Source organism: Eptatretus burgeri, chromosome 5 (assembly GCF_056783735.1).
Source record: "Eptatretus burgeri isolate ZD-2024b chromosome 5, Ebu_testis_v1, whole genome shotgun sequence".
Lineage (NCBI taxonomy): Eukaryota > Metazoa > Chordata > Myxini > Myxiniformes > Myxinidae > Eptatretus > Eptatretus burgeri.
The window spans coordinates 95,643,676-95,666,989 of NC_140965.1; the positions used below are offsets into that span (position 1 = coordinate 95,643,676).

General features: G+C 38.6%; 1 protein-coding gene across 2 annotated transcripts in view; it reads right to left on the bottom strand.

The window, feature by feature from the left end:
* Positions 1–8,943: 8,943 nt before the first annotated feature.
* RAD1 (RAD1 checkpoint DNA exonuclease) overlaps positions 8,944–23,314 on the bottom strand; it is a 63,624-nt gene continuing 49,253 nt past the window's right edge. For both annotated transcript variants that reach the window (XM_085882979.1, XM_085882978.1), the window contains exon 5: positions 8,944–11,514. In XM_085882979.1, the coding sequence (XP_085739105.1) occupies positions 11,349–11,514 (166 nt within the window). In that variant the 3' untranslated portion in view covers positions 8,944–11,348. The remainder of the gene's footprint in view (positions 11,515–23,314) is intronic.

A 23,314-nucleotide genomic window follows, 5' to 3' on the forward strand; every position in this document is an offset into this window, starting at 1 on the left:
TATGCTCTAATTCTTCCTCCGTCATTTGACTGAAATCTTTTAACATTTGAAGCTTTCTAGGAGTATATTCTACTGTGGGAACTGTGGAAACATCTTTCATTTTTCTTGGGAAGTTTTTAAAAGTGGTTTAAAAAATTTCTCTTGTTTTTTTTCAAATGCTTCTTCGCCCGTTAGTTTCTGTCTGCGTTTCTTCTTTATGTCTTCCTGTTGTTTTACAACTTTTGAAACCAACTCTTGATGTTCCTTAAATCTTCTTGCTCTTTCTTTTGTATCCATTTATTTATTGTAAAATATCATTTAATGAATTGTAAAGATCAACAGGGAAATTTTCCTTTTCTTCATCATTCAAGTAGATGTGTTCAAATAAATCCTTTTCTTTAAATATTTCATCAAATTCTTTATTAACATTAATGCGAGTTGTAATTTCTTCTTCACTAATCCTTGCATCTCTGCTTTTCATACGTTTGTGTTGAGTTTCTTCATCAACATCAAAACCGAATGATAAAATCTTCACTCCGCTCAGATATTTAATAATTTGTCTCGTTCCTTCTGGATTAGTTTCTAATATCCCAACACCACCAGATTTTAGTTTCTTTAACTCACTCTTACAATGTGAATATTTTGTTGTACCAAGAGAAACCTCCTCAAATATTTGTCCTTCATTCCTCAATCGCATATGTTCCTCCACTGAAATATAGTGATAATCTTCACCTTTTACTTCTCCAGGTCTTATTGCTCTAGTTGTTGTTGATACAATGCGTATCACGGGTGTTTTTTAAGTAAATTTACAATATTCTCATTTGTACTACACAAGAACCTTGATTTATGAAAGTTTTTTCCAGAAGCAGATTTACCCACAAGATTTATAATAATAGTTGTCATTTATATATGTAATTGTTTATAAAACAAAAAATATATCCCTTAATATCTCATCTTGTTTCACAACAATATATTTATATTTTTCAGTCGTGTGCTTCATATAATCCTCAAATTTCTTTTTACTACATAATGTAGAACAATTATCTCTCCAAAAATTATTGATATCTATTGAATTTAACTTGAATAAAATAAAAGTATTAGCATTGTTTCTGATGGAACGACGAGGAAGTTGAAAGTACGATTGACTAAGATAAATACAATTACAAGAAGAATGTCTCCCTCTTGTGTAGTAGCTGTCCATTACCGTTTGGTTTCTCTCATTAACACAATCATCAAAAATAACGAGGTTCTTTTTTGATTTATCCAAATCTTGGGGAGACGGTATATCATCCGTATTATCACTAAGAATACAAGTTATAAGATTTGATTTCTTTTTACATCTCTGTGTATCACAAAATAGTTGAATTATATCTTCAATGTTATAATCATTTAGGTTTTTTTGACGTTTAAATAAACCGATTATATCTTCTTTTTGAAGACCAGCATTAAAACCTTGTGAGAGTAGTTGATACTCTGGTTGAAAACTCGACTTTGTGAAAATTATTAAATTGTCATAATCTAAAAAGTTGGGAGTGAGGAGCATTTTTAAAAGTAAGCAGGTTTTTCCACATCCACTTGAACCAACTATGAGACATCTTAATGAATTTGGGAGATTTTTATGGTTGTTAAATTTTATCTTATTTTCCCAAATAGGTAAAAAATCATTCATTTATATATTTGAAAAACAGGTTATTTAATTTATTATTAGCTTTTTTAGAAACTCTATATTTTATCCTAAGTTCAGGTTTAATTTCAAGATAATCCATTATTTTATTTATACAATATCTTGTGTTGATATTTCCCTGAAAATTACATCCATGAATAATATACAACAACAATCCTTTGAACATTTCTCTTATACGTTCAGTTTCTTCCCTTGTAAGGAAAGGTGTGTTATCATCCTCATACTTTACATTCATTTCTCTAATCAATCTTGTAAAGTAATTCATTTTTGGTGTAAATCTAAAAGAATTATTTTCCTTTTTATATTTTTTATTATCATTAATTAGAAGATAATCACAGAATATACATTGTTTATAGGCTTTTGACTCTGTGTTTAATCCCGTCTTTCACACGCAGGACAATTCTCAAATTTGTCATATGGAGAATCAGGAAAGTCTAGCATATTTATAAAGTAAAACTTTACTTAAACTGAAATTCATCTATACTTTCAGTTGTATATTACCATCGATATCGATATACTTTTTTTCATTATCAGATTCAACGACAACATTTTTTATATTAAAGGTAATTTTAAAATTATCGTTAACTACTATTGAACGAAATGTCATTTCACCTGATATATTAACATCCTTTATTTCATCAAGATTTACATCTTTAGGGTTGTTGAAAAAAATACAAATTTCTCCTTGCATATTACAGATGGTCTTATCTTTTCTTTCTAAAGCTTCATCCATAAGGTTTTTGTTCTTTGATACTTTTTCTTGTTTCATTGCTTTTTCTAGTTTTGAATATATTACTAAAGGAGAGGAGAAACTTTTGTTTGAGATACTTTAATTGATGTTCTACCAGGTATACTAAAAGCCCTTCCACTGAAGGAAATTGAAGAACTCATATTATTTACCATAATAGTTTTTATCCAATAGTTGTTATATTTATCTTTGTTCAATTTTACATCCTTGACATATTTCTCAGTATCTTTAACAGATGAAGAGATTGATTGAAACTTGTCTTTTGTGTCTTGAAACATTGTATTTATTAAGTGAAAAAGTTGGAGGATAAAATGTTTTTAAGCACAGATTCACCTATAAATTAAACGAAATTTTCATCAAGAAAATTTTAGTTTAAGCAAAGTTTTATTCTATAAATATGGTGAATACAACGTACTGCGATGTTTGTAATCACGAATATAAACATTATAGAAAACACCTCCGAACCAACAAACACACATTTAATCTATTTCATCAAATATCTCCTCTTGAGTTGGAAAGAAAACATTGTGATATCTGTTCAAAGGATGTTTTGAAGAGTAGTTATAATCAACATCTTCAATCACAAAAACACAAGAAAAATGAGTTTAAAGTAAAGGGAGACTATTATATTAAAAACACTGATGAGGCATTTAAAGGGCATATAAAAATAAGGATTTTTCAATTTGGAGAACCCGGTCCATCATCAATAGCTGAATCAATTGAAATAGTGAAACCCGATGTTGAAAAATTTATTAAAAAGACATTAAAAGAAATGAAAACTTTAAAGTTTTATATGGGAGTGAAAATGAATATGAAAAGACAAGATGAAGAACAAACTCCTTATATGAGAACAGATCTTCATTTTATAACATCATTTCAAGATTTTTTGAATAGTGGGGTTTATGAAGAACTATCAAGACAAGAGGAGGATGTTGATAATACAGTGGTAGGAAGTGGATTCAATATTAAAAAAATCATCTTTTTAGATATACACATTTTAAAATCAAACCCTCTTAAAGCTTCTTCTTATATTGAATTACCAAAAGAAATAAAACTAAAGAAGGCAGTTGTTAATATTAAGAACAATGATAATAAATGTTTTCTCTGGTCTGTTCTTGCTCACTTACATCCACCAAAATGTAATTCAGAAAGAGTAAAACAATATATGAAATATGAGAATACCTTGGACATTAAAGATTTTAAATTCCCAATGCCACTAACAGATATTCCTAAATTTGAGAAAAAGAATAATCTTTCTATTAATGTATATGGATTAACGGATACAAACAAAGTTCAAATATTAAAAATTTCAAACAACTATAAAAATGAAGAAACACACATTGACCTTTTATATTTTAGTGTTGGAAAGAATTCACATTACACATACATCAATAATTTATCAAGATTAATCTCTTCTCAGGTATTCAGAACAGCAAACAAAATATATCCTTGTAAGCGATGTCTTAATTCATTTCATACAAAAGAACGATTAGAACAACATTCAAAATATTGTAGTAATCATAAATCAGCTGTAATTACAATGCCTAAACCTGGTGAAAAGATTTATTTTGAAGATTATAATAAATCTATCATGCACCCATTTGTGATATACGCTGATTTTGAATGTATCCTTAAAAAGATAAATACTGTTTCTCCTAATCCAAAAGAACCATATACAAATAAATATCAAAAACATATTCCTTGTGGTTTCTGTTATTATATCAAATCATCTGTTGGAGAAAAGTATAACAAACTTGAACATTATCGTGGAAAAAATGCTTCACAAGAGTTTGTAAAACGATTAGAAAAGGATTGTATAAGACTCACTAAATTAATGAAAGAAACAAATGAACCGATGAAATTAACCAAAGAAGAAAAATTAGAATTTAGAATGAACAATATCTGTCATATTTGTGAGGGGGAAATTAAGGAGTCTAAAGTTAGAGACCATTGTCATCTTACTGGTAAATATAGAGGTCCCGCTCATTCCTGTTGTAATCTTAATTATAAATTACCTTCTTTTATTCCAGTCTTTCTTCACAACAGCGCCAACTATGATACACATCTATTTATAAATGAACTTTCAAAAACACCAGGGAATATTTCTGCTATAACAAACACAAGTCAAAAGTATATTTCATTTTCAAAAATGATATTCACAAAACCTTTAACTCGTATTAGGTTTTTAGATTCTTACAAGTTTATGGGAACACCACTAGCCTACCTCGCATCAAATCTAAGCTCCACGGACTCTTTTCCAAATCTTAATTCATTCTTTCCAAAAGAGGAAATTCTCACTCAAGAGGAAATTCAGATTAAAGAGAGAATTCAAAGTAAAGAGGAAACTCTAATTAATGAAGAAATTCTAACTGAAGATGAAATTCTAATTATAAAGAAAATTCGAACTAAAGAGGAAATTCAGATTAAAGATGAAATTCTGATTAAAGAAGGAATTCTTACGAGAGAGGAAATTCAAACAAGGAATGAAATTCAAAGTAAAGAGAAAATTCTTACAAGTAAGGGAATTTATCCTTATGATTATATGGATTCATTTATGAGATTTAAAGAAACACAACTTCCTTCAAAAGAAAGTTTCTATAATAACCTTTATGAAGAAGAGATAAGTGATAAGGAATATAAACACGCACAAGAAATATGGAAAATATTTAAGATAAAGAACCTTGGAGAATATCACGATTTATATCTAAAAACAGATGTTTTATTGTTAGCTGATGTGTTTGAAGCTTTTAGATCACTCTGTCATAATAAAAATTGTTATGGATCCTGCCCACTATTTCACAGCTCCTGGTTTAGCTTGGAGTGCAATGTTGAAAATGACAAAACAAGATATAGATTTAATCAGTGATGTTGATATGCTTTTGATGATTGAGAAGTCTAAGAGAGGTGGAATATCACAAGTATGTTCAAAAAGATATGCGAAAGCAAATAATAAATATCTCCCAAATTATGATAGTGAAAAAGATAGTAATTATTTCATGTATTTTGATGCTAATAATTTGTATGGATGGGCAATGTCTCAATCTCTACCTTATGGTAAATTAGAGTGGGTGGAAGAAAAGGATTATGAAAAGGCTTTGATGAATATTGTTATTTCTTCTCAAGAGGAATTGAATGACGAAGAAGAAGGTTATTATTTTGAAGTTGATTTGAGGTACCCGAGTGTTCTTCATAATAAGCATAAAGACCTTCCTTTTGCATGTGAGAAAGAAACCCCAAAGAAAGAATGGTTCAGTGATTATCATAAAAGTTTTAATATTAAAGGCAAATCAACAGAAAAGTTATTAACAACATTCTATGATAAAGAGGGATATGTTTTACATCAGAGAAGCTTAAAACAGTTTTTGAGAGAAGGATTGAGAGTTGCTAAAATTCATAGAGTTTTAAAATTTAAACAAAGTCCTTGGGTGAAAAAGTATATTCAATTCAATACAGATATGAGAGCAAATACAAAAGTAAAATTTGAAGGGGACTTTTATAAATTAATGAATAATGCTGTATTTGGAAAGACTATGGAAAATGTTAGAAACAGGCAAAACATTAGATTCGCAACATCTTGGAAAGAAGCTTCGAGATTGATAAATAAACCAAGTTTTGAGAGAGAAGAGGTTTTTTCAGAGAACTTTTCTGCAATTCATATGAAAAAGGAAAGTATTGTAATGGATAAACCAATTTATATTGGAACAGCAGTTCTTGATTTATCAAAGATATTGATGTATGATTATTTGTATAATGACTTAAAGAAAGAGTATGGCGAAAATGTTTCATTGTTGTATATGGACACTGATAGTTTTATCCTAGATATAAAAACTGATGATGTTTATGAAGATATGAAGAAAAATATTGGAGTATATGATACAAGTAATTTCAGCAAGAAGAGTGAGTTATTTTCCAAAAAGAATGAAAAGGTTATTGGTAAGTTTAAGGATGAGTTGGGTGGAAAAGTAATGAGTGAGTTTATTGGATTGAGAGCAAAGGCATATGCTTATAAGTATGGTGAACAGATTGATAAGAGGTTAAAGGGAATAAAGAAATATGTAATAAAGAAATCAATAACTTTTAGAAATTATTATAATTGTTTGATGAATAAGAAAGAAGAATATAGGAAAATGAATACAATAAGAAGTTATAAACATAACATATATAGTGAAGAAGTAAATAAAAAGGCATTAGGAGCCTTTGATGATAAGAGATTTATTTTAGATAATGGAATAGATTGTGTTCCATATGGATATTGTATGATAGAGTGTATAAAATAGATTATGTTTTAACGATGGGAAGATGGGTTAGGGTTTTTTAAGGGCTACCGCCGCATTTTTTCACAATATATAAATGGTTAAACCAAGTATTAATCAAACTAAAGAGTGGAGAAAATCTCAGTCTTGGTATATAAATGGAAAACATAATGAATGTGAAAAATATCAAATAAGTCTTATTGAAAAAATAACTAAAACAAAGTAAATAAAACAAATAAGCGAATTAATTAAAAAACTAGTAAGTTAGAGGATGTAAAGAAAAAAATGAATATCCTTGAATGGACTGAAAACTTTGATGGTTATCAATTGAACAATGAAAAAACAATTTACTATAATCTCAAAATGATATGTGGCTCAGGAGGTGGTCAGATGAGAGCATTAAGAGAAGTTTATCATTTCGTAATGGCACAAATGGGGTATCTTAAAAAATATAAAGATTCAAATGTTTTGTTTGTCAATATTTTAGATGGGGATTATTGTGCAAAGAAAATTAAACTATTGAAGGAATTTGAGAATGAACAAATCTTTATAGGTTCAATGAGTGAGCTGTTCAACCCCCAGGTGTTCAATTCAATGAGGTTCAACCTCCAAGTTAAAAGGGGAGACAAATAAATATACCTTGGGATAAAAAGGGGATTTATTTTTAGGGAAAAAAATATGAATCGCTGAAAATCCCCCATTCATTTACATGGGGAAAAGTGAGCCAGAATCAGTATTCTTACCCTACTTATATATATATATATATTTCCAGCAATCTGTGTGTGTGTGTGTGTGTGTGTGTGTGTGTGTGTGTGTGTGTGTGTGTGTGTCTGTGACCGCTGTTTCTCGACAACCACTGGTCCGATTTGATTGAAACTTGCCAGGTATATTGCTGGGGACCTGAGGATGTGCCTTTTCAAGGTTTGATATTAATCGGACAAGTGCTTCCCAAGTTATGGCCATTTATTTACCAAACCAATGACAAGACACGTTGTTGCGTGGGCGTGGCCGATGGGGAAGGGAAGCTCAGCCGCGTTCCCCATTACGGGTTACAACGTACGGGCTTACGGATAATGATGACTTCGTGTATTCTAATAATTTCTCGATTTCTGATGCGCATTTATAGATAAACACAAGTGAAATCCTTCAAAACAGCGCGAGTGGTGAATCAAATGAGTACAATAATGTTAAAATATGCAATTTATGCTTTTTCAGTAGAAAAACAATTAAAAAGCATACTTAATATTTGAAATGTAAAACTCTTGTTGTTATTGTGATAAGCACCTTTATATATAACAGAAGGAATGAAATCGTTCGATACAACGTGGCAGGAGGCCGCAAAAGAATGATGGCATAAGAAAAACTTAGCCTGGAATCCTCGTGCATAACACCGCCCACACAACACACGTGGTGTCTCTTGACCCATCAGGAGCAGTGCAGTTACAGTATCGTTTCCTTCAGCTCGATTGGTCTTGTCCTGCACATGATGTTTTCGGGTTTTTTTCGTTCTTGTTGAACCTGAGGAGATTATTTTTTTGTTCTTGTTGAACCTGAGGAGATTATTTTTTCGTTCTTGTTGTAAGTAAATTTCAACTACTAATGCATGACGAAACACTTGTTTATGGCTAATATTAAAGAGAATGATGGCGTAAGAAGAACTCAGCTTTTTGCGTTCGGCGCGAAATGCCATGGTGGACGGAAATGACGTCTTTCGTTCGTTCGTTCATACATGAGGGGAGCGTTTCTTCGTTTTTTTCCATCAAGCAATAAATTAAATGGTTTTCACATATATAACACATTAGTTTCACAAATTTCCATTGAAATACTCGGGTATTTCCGTCAATTGTCACCATTTCCGTGGAGGTTACGCACTGCATCTACCGAACGGCCGTCATTGGCTGTCTTGAGGCACGTGGGGGGGGGGGACGCCGGACCCACCAGGGACATTTCAAACTCGGTGCAATTGCATACAGTGCACGCGCTGTAACAATGCCCCAAATTATGATCGTTTTCATATTAGACGGTGCATAAATTGCAGAAACATCAGAGTGCTGGTATGCTCCGAACCAGGAAGTAAAGATTTTTTCTCTCTCTTCTCTTTTTGTTTTTCCTTGCCACGACATTGCGAAAAGGTAAAATAAGCTGGCGCTAATTGAATTGGGTATTAAAACTAAATTGCGAATAATCGTAACTGCGAATAATATGCGAACTTCCGGGCCACGCACGTACAAGCACGCAAGAGCGAAGAAACGGCCTGTGCAGTTGTTTGTTGCTCGCGGTTTGAATATTTATTTCTTTATTTCTTTCTTTCTTTATTTATTTATTTTTTTTTTTTTTACGGGCACGTACTGGTTTCTACAATTCCAGCAATCTCTGTGTGTGTGTCTGTGACCGCTGTTTCTCGACAACCACTGGTCCGATCTAATTGAAACTTGCCAGGTATATTGCTAGGGACCTGAGGATGTGCCTTTTCAAGGTTTGATATTAATCGGACAAGTGCTTCCCAATTTATGGCCATTTATTTACCAAACCAATGACAAGACACGTTGTTGCGTGGGCGTGGCCAATGGGGAAGGGAAGCTCATTCGCGTTCCCCATTACGGGTTACAACGTACGGGCTTCCAGAGAGTGATGACTTCATGTATTCTAATAATTTCTCGATTTCTTATGCGCATTTATAGATAAACACAATGCCCCAAGTTATGATCATTTTCATATTAGACGGTGCATAAATTTCGGTAACATCAGAGTGAGCTGGTGTGCTCCGAACCAGGAAGTTTTTTTTTTTTTCTCCCTCTTCTCTTCTCTTTTTGTTTTTCCTTGCGATGACATTGCGAAAAGGCAAAATACGTTGGCGCGAATTCAATGTTTGGGCATTAAAACTAAATTGTGAATAATCGGAACTGCGAATAATATGCGAACTTCCGGGCCACGCACGTACGGGCACGCGAGAGCGAAGAAATGGCCTGTGTGGTTGTTGTTTGTTGCTGGCGGTTTGAATATTTATTTATTTATTTATTTTTTACGGGCACGTACTAGTATATTAAAAGGAGAAGAAGGTGCTTCAACCAGAGTCGATCTAGTTTTTTACTTTTATTTGGAAGTGCCTTCTTCATTAAAAATGTGTAATCCCAACCACCCCAATCTTATAAGATTCCTGTCCACACTCCTGTTGAGTAAGATTCCATAAGATTCCTGTTGGGATTACACATTTTTAATGACACAGATTACACAGACATTGTATCCGATGAAGCCGGCTGTGAAGCTGGTGAAACGTCACCTGAAACTGGGTCGGCTCTCGCTTTTTTGCTCAAATTAGCGGAGTCGATCTAGTTTTTATTTTTTTTTTTAGTTTTGGTTGGAATTGCCTACTTCTTTAAAAAATATATATACACACACACACACACACACACACACACACACACACACACACACACACACACACACACACACACACACACACACACACACACACACACACACACACACACACACACACACACACACACACACACACACACACATATATTCCATTCCATTAGGACCATACTTTGATGCAGAGCGTTGATGCTGCAACAAAAGCAGTCTCCCAGGCTATTGGGCACAATCCTGGATGGGTCGCAACTCCGACACAGGATACCAGCAAGCTTGCACTCATTTTTGCCAACCTCAGAAGGATGACAGGCAGAGTCAACCCCACCTGGTATTAATTCAACATCCTCGTGGGATTTGAACTCAAGATCCAAGGATCCCAAGTCCACCACCCCAACCATTAAGTCAACACCAAGCATACATACATAAATATATACATATACACACACGTTTACAAGCATCGCTGAATTTCATCAGAGGTTAACCTCTCCCTCTTTACCACTGCCCTTAACCCTTTGAACCCTAAAGGCCGTTTTACCAGCCACTATTCAAACCTCCATATACCCGAGCAGCCGGATTTTTCTCCAGGGAGACCAGGGTGGGGGAGCCAAAAGTTCCAAGGTACTCAGGGTTCAAATAGTTAAAGAAAATTGGATATTTTATACACAAAGCATAGACAAGATAAAGTGAAGATAGCTGATGTCAGTCCTGCAGTAACTGCCGGTCATGTGACCAGTTTCTCCTGACCATTGGTGAATAAATGTGCAAATAGCAATATTCGTCCAAACACGTTTAAAAAAGAGGCTACTAATGTCCAAAATGCCTCAAATCAACAGTTGCCCAAGTGGTTTACACCTAAATTCTTTTCAAAAAGGTATCTTTAAGACCTGCCCCTACCCTGAAAAAGAAAACAAATAAAAGACTTTTCTTTTTTAATCACTTTTTCTACTATGACGATGAAAACAAATGGGACAACAATGGTAAATTATTATGGTTTTTCCCTGAAAGTTAGTTATCAGATCTGCTTCAAAAAAGCATTCCTCGTCAGGGCAACATGGGACAATGGGACAAGATAAAATGACAAAAAAGTAGAACTTCAATGAGAGATTTTTGATTGAAATTTCTGGTAAATTTCAACTTTAATCAGACTAAGTTTTGTCATTCACAATTTCCTTTCCTTATATAGCTTTATAACATAGTCAGAGGCAGAAAGTTTACTCGCAGTATATTCTTCACTTAAAAAAGGGGAAGATAACGATTACAATTGTCGTAACATCAATCTAGTTGGAGTAACAGTGCCTGAAGGAAGTCTTCATTCCTCATCAGGGCAACAGTAGAATTCAACAAAACAAATTTGCCCATCCTCAGTGCGGATCATGAACTGCAGTGAAAGAAGCCCTCGTGAATCCGTCCGTATTGCAACCTTGCAGGAGAGTGTCAAAGCCTTTGTGAATGGCTTCAGAAGGTTCACCCTGTATCTGGGACAGAGAACAAAACCATTAGATAAAAAAAACAGTCATCTACAATCGTTTTTCTCTAATTATTTGGGAACCCAGGAATTTGTGGAGTTGAAGCTCGAATTCTAATGATCAGGAATCGTCCCTGAACCCACCATATCACAAAATTAAAAAATAATTTGCGAATGTGAAGATAAAAGCAAAGATCCTTAGCATTCCCATTCAAGTGAGAGCATTCAACTACATTTAGTTGGAGGAATACCCCTCTGATCAGAGTGGCAAAGCTTCATGCTGTAACGTTGATATGAGATGCTCTGTCGTGAGCTCGTTAGTTCCCTCACTGTAGGGTCTTGACGTTTTGTTTCAACATTCTATTATTTCTTGGTCTGGGTGCTCGTAGGCTATCTTCACCAAAACAAGTCATTAACCATCTCAACAACACCAAGTGGTATACTCCATGCATGCATCACATGCAGTTCTTCTGTGTCATCTCAACATCACTTGTCAGACACCAAGCTGGCGAGGAAACAGCATGTGTGCCGTCCCTCTGATGGAGGCTAAACTGGGTGTCCTGTCTGCCGGCATTGCTTGGTGGATGATAAGGATTGAACAGTGTCCTTTGTGAAGAGGTGAGCTATCGCTGGCAGCCAGGCCCGATTCAAAATTCTTGTTCTAACCTACAGCAGGAACTGCATCAGCGGCACAGCCACACTCCCAGCAAACGATGTTACTCGCACCCATGCAATACATACAAAAAAAATAAAATCCTCAGCTGGGATGAATCAGAGGGGTGCTCCACATCGGCCATCTTAAAACACCCCCTCTGCTATCAATAGTGTTTTTGCTTATAGCTGTTAATGCTTGTCAGCAATGTATATTTGGAGGTTGGGAAGGGATGAGGGACAAAGCATGTCTGAATTCAATAGATAATTCATGCATACCTGGAATCATTCACACGGACGTTTCTCCCACGGAATTTCAAGGTATGGTTCTCATTAGTCTTGGTGTGCGTGTGTGTGTGTGTGTGTGTGTGTGTGTGTGTGTGTGTGTGCGTGCGTGCGTGCGTGCGTGCGTGCGTGCGTGCGTGCGTGCGTGCGTGCGTGCGTGCGTGTTGTGGCCATGGGTACCGAGACACCAGCTTGTCACTCAGGGGGATTAATCCCTGGTTGTCCTCGGAAGAGCCAGACCTGGGGCCACCGCCCACAATTAACGTTATGGTACGGTGGGTTGTTTTCGAACCACGAATGCCACCCATTTAACCACGAGATCCAGTGTCCACCATCTAATTATGCGGTTTAAGTAGAGGTCACGTGGTTACCTGAGCGGGGAGCACGCCCTCGGCAAAGCACCAATGTGACCTCGATTAGATTTTAATTAGGGCGGCCGAGCGTTTTAACTGCTGGTGCGTGCCGACTATTTTGGTCAAATCTGTGGTAATTACCTCCCAGTCAATCGAGGTTCGGACAATGCTAGACCAATGGAGGGAAAGGACAAACACAGACAGGTTGGAAATCTACAAATGATTTATTAATAATAAAATAAATGAATAAAAATAACATTATATTTTCTGAGGTAAAGAAATGAATAAATTCCAAAGTAATCAAAATGAATAATTACTCAGGCAAAATCAATCAAAATGACAGGAGACAGAGAGCAGATGCTCATCGGGGGGGGGGGGGGGGGGGAGAGAAGAAAGTCATCTCGCTCACCAGAGAGTAGTTGTCCGTGAAGTGAAAACGTCCTGAAATGTGTGCGTGCGTGTCACGTTCATCACCAGCACCAAGCCTTGCCGTGCACCCTCTCAGGAACAGCCTTGAACACCAGTCGATGTCTGGGAGGGCACCGAGATCGTCTGTCATGGGTTTAGACCCTGGTGCTGGACACGGGCAGCTCCTCACACTTCACGAAACAGGTGACGTCCAGTGACCCACACGCCCATCGGTGACTGACCCACGCCTCACATGTTGGTAACCGACCCGTGCCTCACTCGTCGGCGTTGCTCACACCCACACGCCCGCTTGCTCAAGCACTGGGAAGGACGAAATGTCTCGTTGTTGGTGCTGGTCAGACACCCACACGTGCACCACACGCTCGCTTGCTCACTTGCATGCTTCCTCTCTGGCTCACTTCTTCCCTCGCGTGCTTCAACTCTCACTTCTTTATCGGTTCGCTTGCCCGCTTCTTGCTCGCTTCTCTCCTCCCTGGCTTTCTTTCTCATTCTCTTCTCCCAAAGGGCGGAGGAGCTCCTTGTGAGCCAACGGCCATCCATATCTAGTGCCCAACTGTGTCTGCGGACGTCCTCCTGCAGTTGGGTCACTTCTTACTACACCTACAATTGGTCTGGTCGCTCTGATGGTTACCATACCCAAGGAGTTGCTGTAGCTGTGTCCAATAAGCTGACCCCAATGATAATTGAGGTAACACCGGTCAACGAGCGTATTATGAGATTAAGGATTCGTCACTCCTTAGGTGTCATTTCCCTGGTCTCTGTTTATGCTCCGACTGAGGCGAGTGATCTCACCGTGAAGGATGCATTCTACGCCACACTCGAGTCTGTGGTTGATCAGTGCCCCAGACGAGATACACTTCTAGTCTTGGGGGATTTCAATGCATCGACTGGAACTGATAGGGACGGTTATGAGGTGTGTGTTGGTCCCCATGGGTCAGGAACTATGAACCAGAATAGCACTAAGTTCCTTGACTTTGCAAGAAGTCATGGACTTAGGGTGGCTGGTTCATGGTTTCAGCGCCCACAAGCTCATCGCTGGACTTGGTATTCCAACTCTGGCGGTGTGGCAAAGGAGATTGACCATGTCCTCATTGACGGTCGTTGGAGGATGATCCAGAACTGCAGGGTCGACCGGAGTGCTCAGTTCCTCAATACTGACCACAGGCTTGTTGTAGCAACTCTAAAGCTGCACCTTAAATCCTGGAGAATGGTACCATCCCAGCCGAGGCTGGATGTTGCCAAGCTCAGGGATGAGAGAGTAGCTGAGGAGTTTGCGAACAGGCTGAGTGGACACTTGGGGGGTCTGGGTGCTTTGGGGAGTCCTGAAGAGTTGTGGAGCGCCTTCAAGACCACCGTCCTTGATGTTGCCGGTGGATGCCTTGGAGCTCACCGCAGGGCAAAGAAGAATTTTGTCTCTCAAGGGACACTGGATACCATTGACCAGAGTCGCAGGGCCAGGCTGAATGGCAGAGCTGAGCTGTTCAGGGAGCTGAGGCGTAAAACTGTACGTGCACTGAGGGTGGACAAGGAGGCCTATGTGCGAGGAATCTGTGAGGGGGTAGAGCATCACCTGTGGACAGGTGATTCTCATCCCGCTTACAGGGGAATTCGCGCATTACGTTCATCCAAGCCCATCCCTCGGAGCACTACAGTTCGAGCAGAGAGTGGTAGGCTCTTGACAGAGGAGTCTGAAGTGAAGGCCCGCTGGGCCGGTTACTTTGAGCGGTTGTACCAGGCTGATCCCCCAACTGTCGAGTTGGACGTCAAGGGTGTTACAATCCCTGTTGCTGACCCTCGAATCAACTGTGGTCCACCTACGCTTGTGGAAACACGGGCTGCGGTGAACCAGTTGAACGGGGCAAAGCTCCAGGGATCTGTGGCATCCATGCCGAACTTCTCAAGGCTGGTGGAAATGCTGCACTCGTGTCGTTGCATGCAGTTTTGTGCTCTGCCTGGAACACAGGCATCATCCCAACTGACTGGAAGAGGGGCCTTGTGTCCCTCTCTGGAAAGGGAAGGGTGATCGCCAAGACTGCAACAACTACCGAGGGGTGACGCTGCTCTCAGTGCCGGGCAAGGTCTTTGCTCGGATAATTCTCGATAGGGTTCGCCACCATCTGCTTGAGCACCAGCGTCCAGAGCAGTCAGGCTTTACACCAAAGAGGTCAACGATTGACCGTATCCTTGCACTTCGTGTCCTCACCGAACGCAGATGAGAGTTTCGGCAGGGGCTGCTTGCAGCCTATGTTGATCTCTGTAAAGCGTTCAATTCAGTGAATCGGGATGTCCTCTGGAGGATTCTTGGTCTTCGTGGGGTGCCACCAAAACTGATCGATCTGATGTCTGAACTCTACTCTGGTACTGAGAGTGCTGTGAAGTGTGGTGGTACCATCTCTGACTTATTTCCAGTTGTTACTGGAGTTCGTCAGGGATGTGTACTTGCCCCCACACTTTTCAGCACTTGTATGGACTGGATTCTAGGGAGGATGTCGGAGAGATCAAGTTGCGGTGCGTCATTTGGGAATGTCAAGATCTCGGACCTTGACTTTGCAGATGATGCAGTCATCTTTGTGGAGACTTTAGACATCCTCTTGGGGGCCCTCGAGGTGCTGAATGAGGAGTCGGAGCCGTTGGGATTACGGGTTTCTTGGGTCAAAACTAAGATCCAGGCTTTCGGTGACATCTTGGATGCTGCTGTCCTGTCTGTGTCTGTTTGTGGTGAGGATGTTGAGGTCGTGGAGAGATTCACTTACCTTGGCAGTGATATTCATGTCTCTGCTGGCTGCGAGTCAGAGGTCAATAGACGTCTGGGTCGGGCCTGGGGAGTCATGGATTCACTGGATCATGGGGTGTGGCGCTGCCGGTACCTGTGCGGGAGGACGAAAGTCCGAGTCTTCAGGTCCTTGGTACTTCCAGTCTTGCTCTATGGGTGCGAGACTTGGACTCTGACCAAGGATCTGAGACGGAGACTTAATTCCTTTGGTACCAGGTCTCTTCGGAGAATCCTAGGCTATCGCTGGTCGGATTTTGTGTCCAACGAGCGGTTGCTGAGAGAGACTCGGATGAGATTTGTTACCTGCATAGTCCGTGAGCGTCAGTTGCGGCTGTATGGACATGTGGCTCGTTTTCCTGACTCTGATCCTGCTCACCAGATTCTCTCAGCGAGGGAGTCTCATGAGTGGAGGAGGCCAGTGGGTCGACCACGTGCCTCATGGTTGCAACAGGTTGACCATCATCTCAAGGAGATGGGGATGGGCCTGGCATCTGCCTGGGGGATGGCCAGACGGAGGCCCCTGGAGTACCGGCGGAAAGTGGACGCAGCGACGTGCTGTTCTGGCACATGCTCCCATACCTGACCTGACCTGACCTCTTCTCCCTCCTCTTACTTCTCTCACCTCAGAACGGACCTCCAATTCGTTTTATATCTGCGGCCTGTCTCGGCAGGCGCAGAGTCCCACCAAACCTCACCCTGCCCCACTTGCGCATGGCTACCATGACGACCTTTGCGCTCTCAAAAAAAGCACGAGTCGGTGCTCGTGAAAGAAATACGTGCATAAACATTGCTGAGGAAAAATAATGGCACCAGCGCTCGCGAAAGAAATGTGTGTAAATGTGTCTATCGTAAAGAAAAAAAAAAAACTTCCCATAAGAGAGGGGATCTATTCTTTACCCTTCTCAACGCATCACATTTAAAATCCCATTAGACATGGGTATGGGGCTAATCTGAACATGCATTTAAGGAAATAACTGTCTAAGGACCTGGATGTGTGGATGGATTCATCAGACCGGATTCTGAAATCCGTAACAATATATATATATATATATATATATATATATATATATATATATATATATATATATATATATATATATATATACATATATACATATATACATATATACATATATACATACATATATACATATATACATATACATATATACATATACATATACATATATATAGATACAAATACATATATATATATATATATATATATATATATATATACATGTACATATATATATATATATATATATATATATATATATATATATATATATATATATATATACATATATACATATACATATATATAATTTATACACATATATATATATATATATATGTACTGTACCAGTCAAAAGTTTGGACACACCTACTCATTCAAGGGTTTTTCTTTATTCTTACTATTTTCTACGTTGTAGAATAAGAGTGAAGACATCAAAACTATGAAAAAACACAGATGGAAATATGTCGTAACCAAAAAAGTGTTAAACAAATCAAAGTATGTATATTTTATATTTTATATTCTTCAAAGTAGCCACCCTTTGCCTTGATGACAGCTTTGCACACTCTTGGCATTCTCTCAACCAGCTTCATGAGGTAGTCACCTGGAATGCTTTTCCAACAGTCTTGAAGGAGTTCCCACATATGCTGAGTACTTGTTGGCTGCCTTTCCTTTACTCTTCGGTCCAATTCAGCCCAAACCATCTCAATTTGGTTTCGGTCACGTGATTGTGGAGGCTAGGTCATCTGATGCAGCACTCCATCACTCTCCTGCTTGGTCAAATAGCTCTTACACAGCCTGAAGGTGTGTTTTGGGTCATTGATCTGTTGAAAAACAAATGATGGTCCCACGAAGCGCAAACCACATGGGATGGCGTATCATTGCAGAATGCTGTGGTGGCCATGCTGATTAAGTATGCCTTTAATTCTAAATAAATTGCCAACAGTGTCACCAGCAAAGCAGCCCCAAACTATCACATATCCTCCTCCATGCTTCACGGTGGAACCACACATGCAGAGATCATCCGTTCACCTTCTCTGCATCTCACAAAGACACAGCGGTTGGAACCAAAAAGCTCAAATTGGACTAATCAGAAAAAAGGACAGATTTCCACTGGTCTAATGTCCATTCCTTGTGTTTCTTGGCCCAAGCAAGTCTCTTCTTCTTATTAGTTTCCTTCAGTCGTGGTTTCTTTGCAGCAATTCGAACATGAAGGCCTGATTCACGCAGTCTCCTCTGAACAGTTGATGTTGAGATGTGTCTGTTACTTGAACTCTGTGAAACATTAACTTGGGTTGAAATCTGAGGTGCAGTTAAATGGCGATTTCTGAGGCTGGAAACTCAAATAAACTTATCCTCAGCAGTAGAGGTAATTCTGGGTCTTCCTTTCCTGTGGCGGTCCTCATGAGAGCCAGTTTCATCATAACGCCTGATGGTTTTTGCGACTGCACTTGAAGAAACTTTCAAAGTTCTTGAAATTTTCTGGATTGACTGACCTTCATGTCTTAAAGCAATGATGGACTGTCATTTCTTTGCTTAGTTGAGTTGTTCTTGCCATAATATGGATTATTACAGTGCAGACAAAATAATGGTCTTTTTACCAAATCTGCCTATTTACTGTAGACCAACCCTACCTTGTCGCAAAACAACTGATTGGCTCAAACGTATTAAGAAGGAAGCAAATTCCACAAATTAACTTATACCAAGGCACACCCGTTAATGGAAAAGCATTCCAGGTGACTACCGCATGAAGCTGGTTGAGAGAATGCCAAGGGTGTGCAAAGCTGTCATCAAGGCAATGCATGCTGACTTTGAAGAATCTAAAATCTAAAATATATTTTGATTTGTTTAACACTTTTTTGGCTACTACATAATTCCATATGTGTTATTTCATAGTTTTAATGTCTTCACTATTATTCTACAATCTAGAAAATAGTAAAAATAAAGAAAAACCCTTGAATGAGTCGGTATATCCAAACTTTTGACTGGTACTGTATCTGCGCACGCACGTACATAATCATACAGGAAAGCAGAGTAGATCATTATTTATTGAGAAAGTAAATAATACGAAAAATGAATCCTGAATCATGCTGTTATTTGGCATGTAAGCATACATGTCTTACATATGCTATCACCACAGGTAGGGCAAAAAGAACACAGTTCCCAAAATACCCTGAGACTCTGCAAACATTTGGTTCATCATCAGCACCTGTGGTGCATAATGCCTTTATGTCCAAACAAAGTGCTTAAGCTGAAATTACAGCCAAAAGCTTCGTTCTTTAATAGCTTTCATTACTCGAGGGACATTCTTATATTTGCTTTAATTCAGGGGTTCTGTTATCTACACATATTTGAGTTAATTGGATTGCATAACCTTCTTTACAATAGTCTGTGTTGGAATATTTCAGACGGTAATAAAAAGAGAGAACACAATTGTAATTTTGTGAGAATACATTACTGGTATTCAACCCAAATCAATATCAGCAGCAAAAAGGTTGCAGTTCCCTGCAGTACATGGATTGCTACCTCTTGATTGGTTGCAATAGTTTGAGGTCGGTGTTTAAACTCAATTTTTCACAACAACCCTCCTCCCCTGCCCCCATGTTGCATGTGCAAAAGGTTTCCCTCTCTACCATTGATGGATTACAAGAACTTGTAAAGGGCCAGTCCTTATGGATGGGTTAATTACCACACTTTTATGACGTCAAAGGATGGCTTGTAAATACCAGCTTCCACCAGGTGGCATTATATGATACACATTTTCATCGAGAGAGTTTGGGTACACTCCCCCTACCCCTCCTACCCCCACCCAGAACCCCCCTACCCCTCCTACCCCCACCCAAAATCCCCCCCCCCAAATCTTCCTGTGCACTCCACACGTACAACCACCTCTTTTCATCTCATTCTGTCCAGCAGTTTAGGAATGCATAGAAGTTAAACAAACAAAGAAATGGTCATTTCTCAAACGAGAATGGCACTCGGTCGACTGCATACCTCTGCCAGGCTGATCAGTTTACATTTTGTATCCAAATGATAGGCTTGATCTGGATCCCCAAAATCTAATCAATTTATCCTCGTCACATACCCAACCTGTCCACCAAATTTCGTCTGATTCCGTCGACAATGTTTTGAGATATCCCACTCACAAACATACAAATAGACAGGGGTGAAAATAACACGTCCATTCATCTTCGGGTGCTCCGTAACCTCCGTCCACAAATGTATAACCTCCATGACCTCTTCACACCAAAGTATAAATATTTTAAATTAAATTGCATGATGTTAAAGAATTTGAAAGAAATATAAAGAATACAAGTCTGAAGACGACGATGGTTCACGAGCGGTATTTGACGATGTAGATTGTTTCAGAAGTCAAGGACGAGACAATGTGATAATGTTTGACCAAGTTATAAAAATGATCAACATGATGTGGTACGAGTGACAGGTTATTAGCTGCAAAATGTCGAAAACCCGGTTTCGTTCAACAACTTTCAAAATTTAACCTTTGCATAACCTTTAAAGGTCACAAAACAATGTTGTGGATATTAAAACAAGGAAACAGGATACGTGCTATAGCTTATTGGAGTTAGTTCGTCGAAGAAGGTCAAAAACCTGGTTCGATTCCCACAACTTTGAAAATTTGACCTTTGTGAACTTTAAAGGTCAAAGGTCAAGGATTATGACCTTTGGTGCAAAAGTTCCTCTGGAACATCCCAGGAACAATATAACGTCATATAGGCTATATGGCATTTCGCACTCCTCGGATTATCCAGACTTTGATGAAATCAGTGTAAAAACAAACTTGAAGGGGGTGCCACGGGCAAGGTGTTGGAGATAGAGCAAAATGGTTTCAAGACTTCAGGTGGAGAATGACCTCAATATTATGCACAAAAATATTGTCATCCGAGTTCTCAAAGTTTGGGCGGTCGTATGATTTTTATGTCAAAATTCGCAATTTTCGAAGTTCGTGACCTTGTGACCTTGACCTTGGGGAAAAATGAAAAAAAAAAAATCGAGCTCCGTGGGGCTATGCAGGTGCCATTGGGCTAACCAAATACTGAAACCCCTGTCAGATTCGACAAACCCCCTCAGAGAAGATGCAAATTGAAATTGGCTACCCCCTAAAAACACGTTTTTTGGGCGTGGCTCCGCCCATAATGGGCGCACCACGTCCATTCTCAGGAAAACACAACGTGATAATGATATAAACTTCACACCAAAATTTTATCAGGATCGGATCAAAACCCATGGAGCAATGCTCAGGACAGACAGACAGACAAGCCGGTCGGCGGACAAGGGTAGTCGACTACCCAATAGAACCTGACGCGATGGGCCCGTTCGATGGGCAATGACCTGAGGATTAAGCACAATAAAATTCATGATTCCAGCTTCAAGGGTTAATGCTGCAGATTGTTTTTTCGTTAAAATACCCCCACATTTAGAGGTTTTTCGGCGTTGCTCGGCAACGGAGGGGTCCATTGCAACGGTTCTTTCTCACACATAACTAGGACATACCCTGAACCTAACATACTAGTTTCATGTATATCTGACTCATAGTATCTGAGATATAATGAAGTTCGTTTTTTTAATTGTTTTCGACCAGGTTTCATTCAAAGTCTATCTTCTCCGATAGTTTTCATAGGATCCGGCTGGAAATTTTTGACAATATGGCTGAATGTACTGCCGACAGTCGCTCGTGGCCAGATTTTTGATTTTTGAAAAAATAATTTCTTTATGATTTTTCTAAAATTTCAAAGTCCCGTTGCTAGGCAATGGTGGTGTCCATAGCAACGGTTCTCATTTGCACACAACTAGGTCATGGTATGAACCTTCCAACCAAGTTTCATCGAAATCGCCATTGTATTAACTGAAATCACCATTTTAAATACTGATAATAAGAGTAGAAGAAATCTCCAAAAAAATTTTTTTTGAAAAATTGTTTTTTTTCGACGAGATCGACTACCGAACAAGCCGGTAGGCGGACATGGGTAATCGAACAAGTCGAATTTAGTCGTTTTTCAGCCGTTACTAGCCAACAAAAGCGTCCATAGCAACGGTTCTTTCTCACACATAACTAGAACATACCATACCAGTTTCATGTATATCTGAGTCATAGTCTCTGAGATATAACGAACTTCGTTTTTTTTATTGTTTTCGACCAGGGTTCATTCAAAATCTATCTTCTCCGACAGTTTTCATAGGATCCGGCTGGAAATTTTAGACAATATGGCTGAATGTACTTCCCACAGTCGCTTGTGGCCCAATTTTCAAAAAAATAAATTTTTGAGATTTTTTTGAAAATTTCAAAGATCCGTTGCTCGGCAGCGGATGGGTCCATAGCAATGGTTCTCATTTGCACACAACTAGGTTATGGTATGAACCTACCAACGAAGTTTAATCGAAATCGCCATTGTATTAACGGAGCACTGGACTGAACAGACATACATACATACAGACAGACAAAAAACATAGACGGAAATACTGATAATAAGGGTAGATAGATCGACTACCCAACAGATAGACAGACAGACAGACATACACCAATAACGAATATAGTGGTCACTTATTTTTTAGTGAAAATATTTTTTCGTGAACCAAAAATGCTTCTCATCATATTCTGTCCATTATTATATTAAATCTCCCCTTCAAGAAAATAAAAGTTGGGTTTTAATGGCTTAAGGTGGAAAGAGACCTGCCTAAGGCCTAAATTGGTAACTTTCCTCTTTGATGATCAGGTTAAGAAAAATAATAAACAAATCTGTAACTGACGTCTGTGTGATTATCCACTTCTCTCAAATGCACGTTCTGGTTTTGTAAATGAACGTTTTGAAACAGGATACGAGCTTTTGTGGAGCGATTTTAATTGAAAATGTTGCAACTCAAAGTCAAGCCCCCTCAGCTACAGAGATGTGAACTCTGGGGAGCACAATTAAAATATATAACTGCTGAAGTTGAGCGACACTTCACTTTCAAGCATTTGAGCTTTTTGGTTCAAGCAAGTGGAGCAAGCCATGATTTACACTCACATCATAATGTTAAAAATATATATTTGTACACCGACCTGCTTCAAGGTGCTTAGGCATCACACACAATCAAGATGTATCACACTGACATAATGTGCAGATAAAAATCTTTTCCACACTTGTAATCTTTCTGATTGTAAATCCTACATTTGCCTGTCCTGACAGCTCAGACATCAGGAAATTACCCTCAATCTTCTGTTATCTCGTTCTTCTCAAATCTCGGTGTCCATATAAAAATGCTTTTCACTCAGCATGGCGCATGCTCCCCTTCTTGTCAC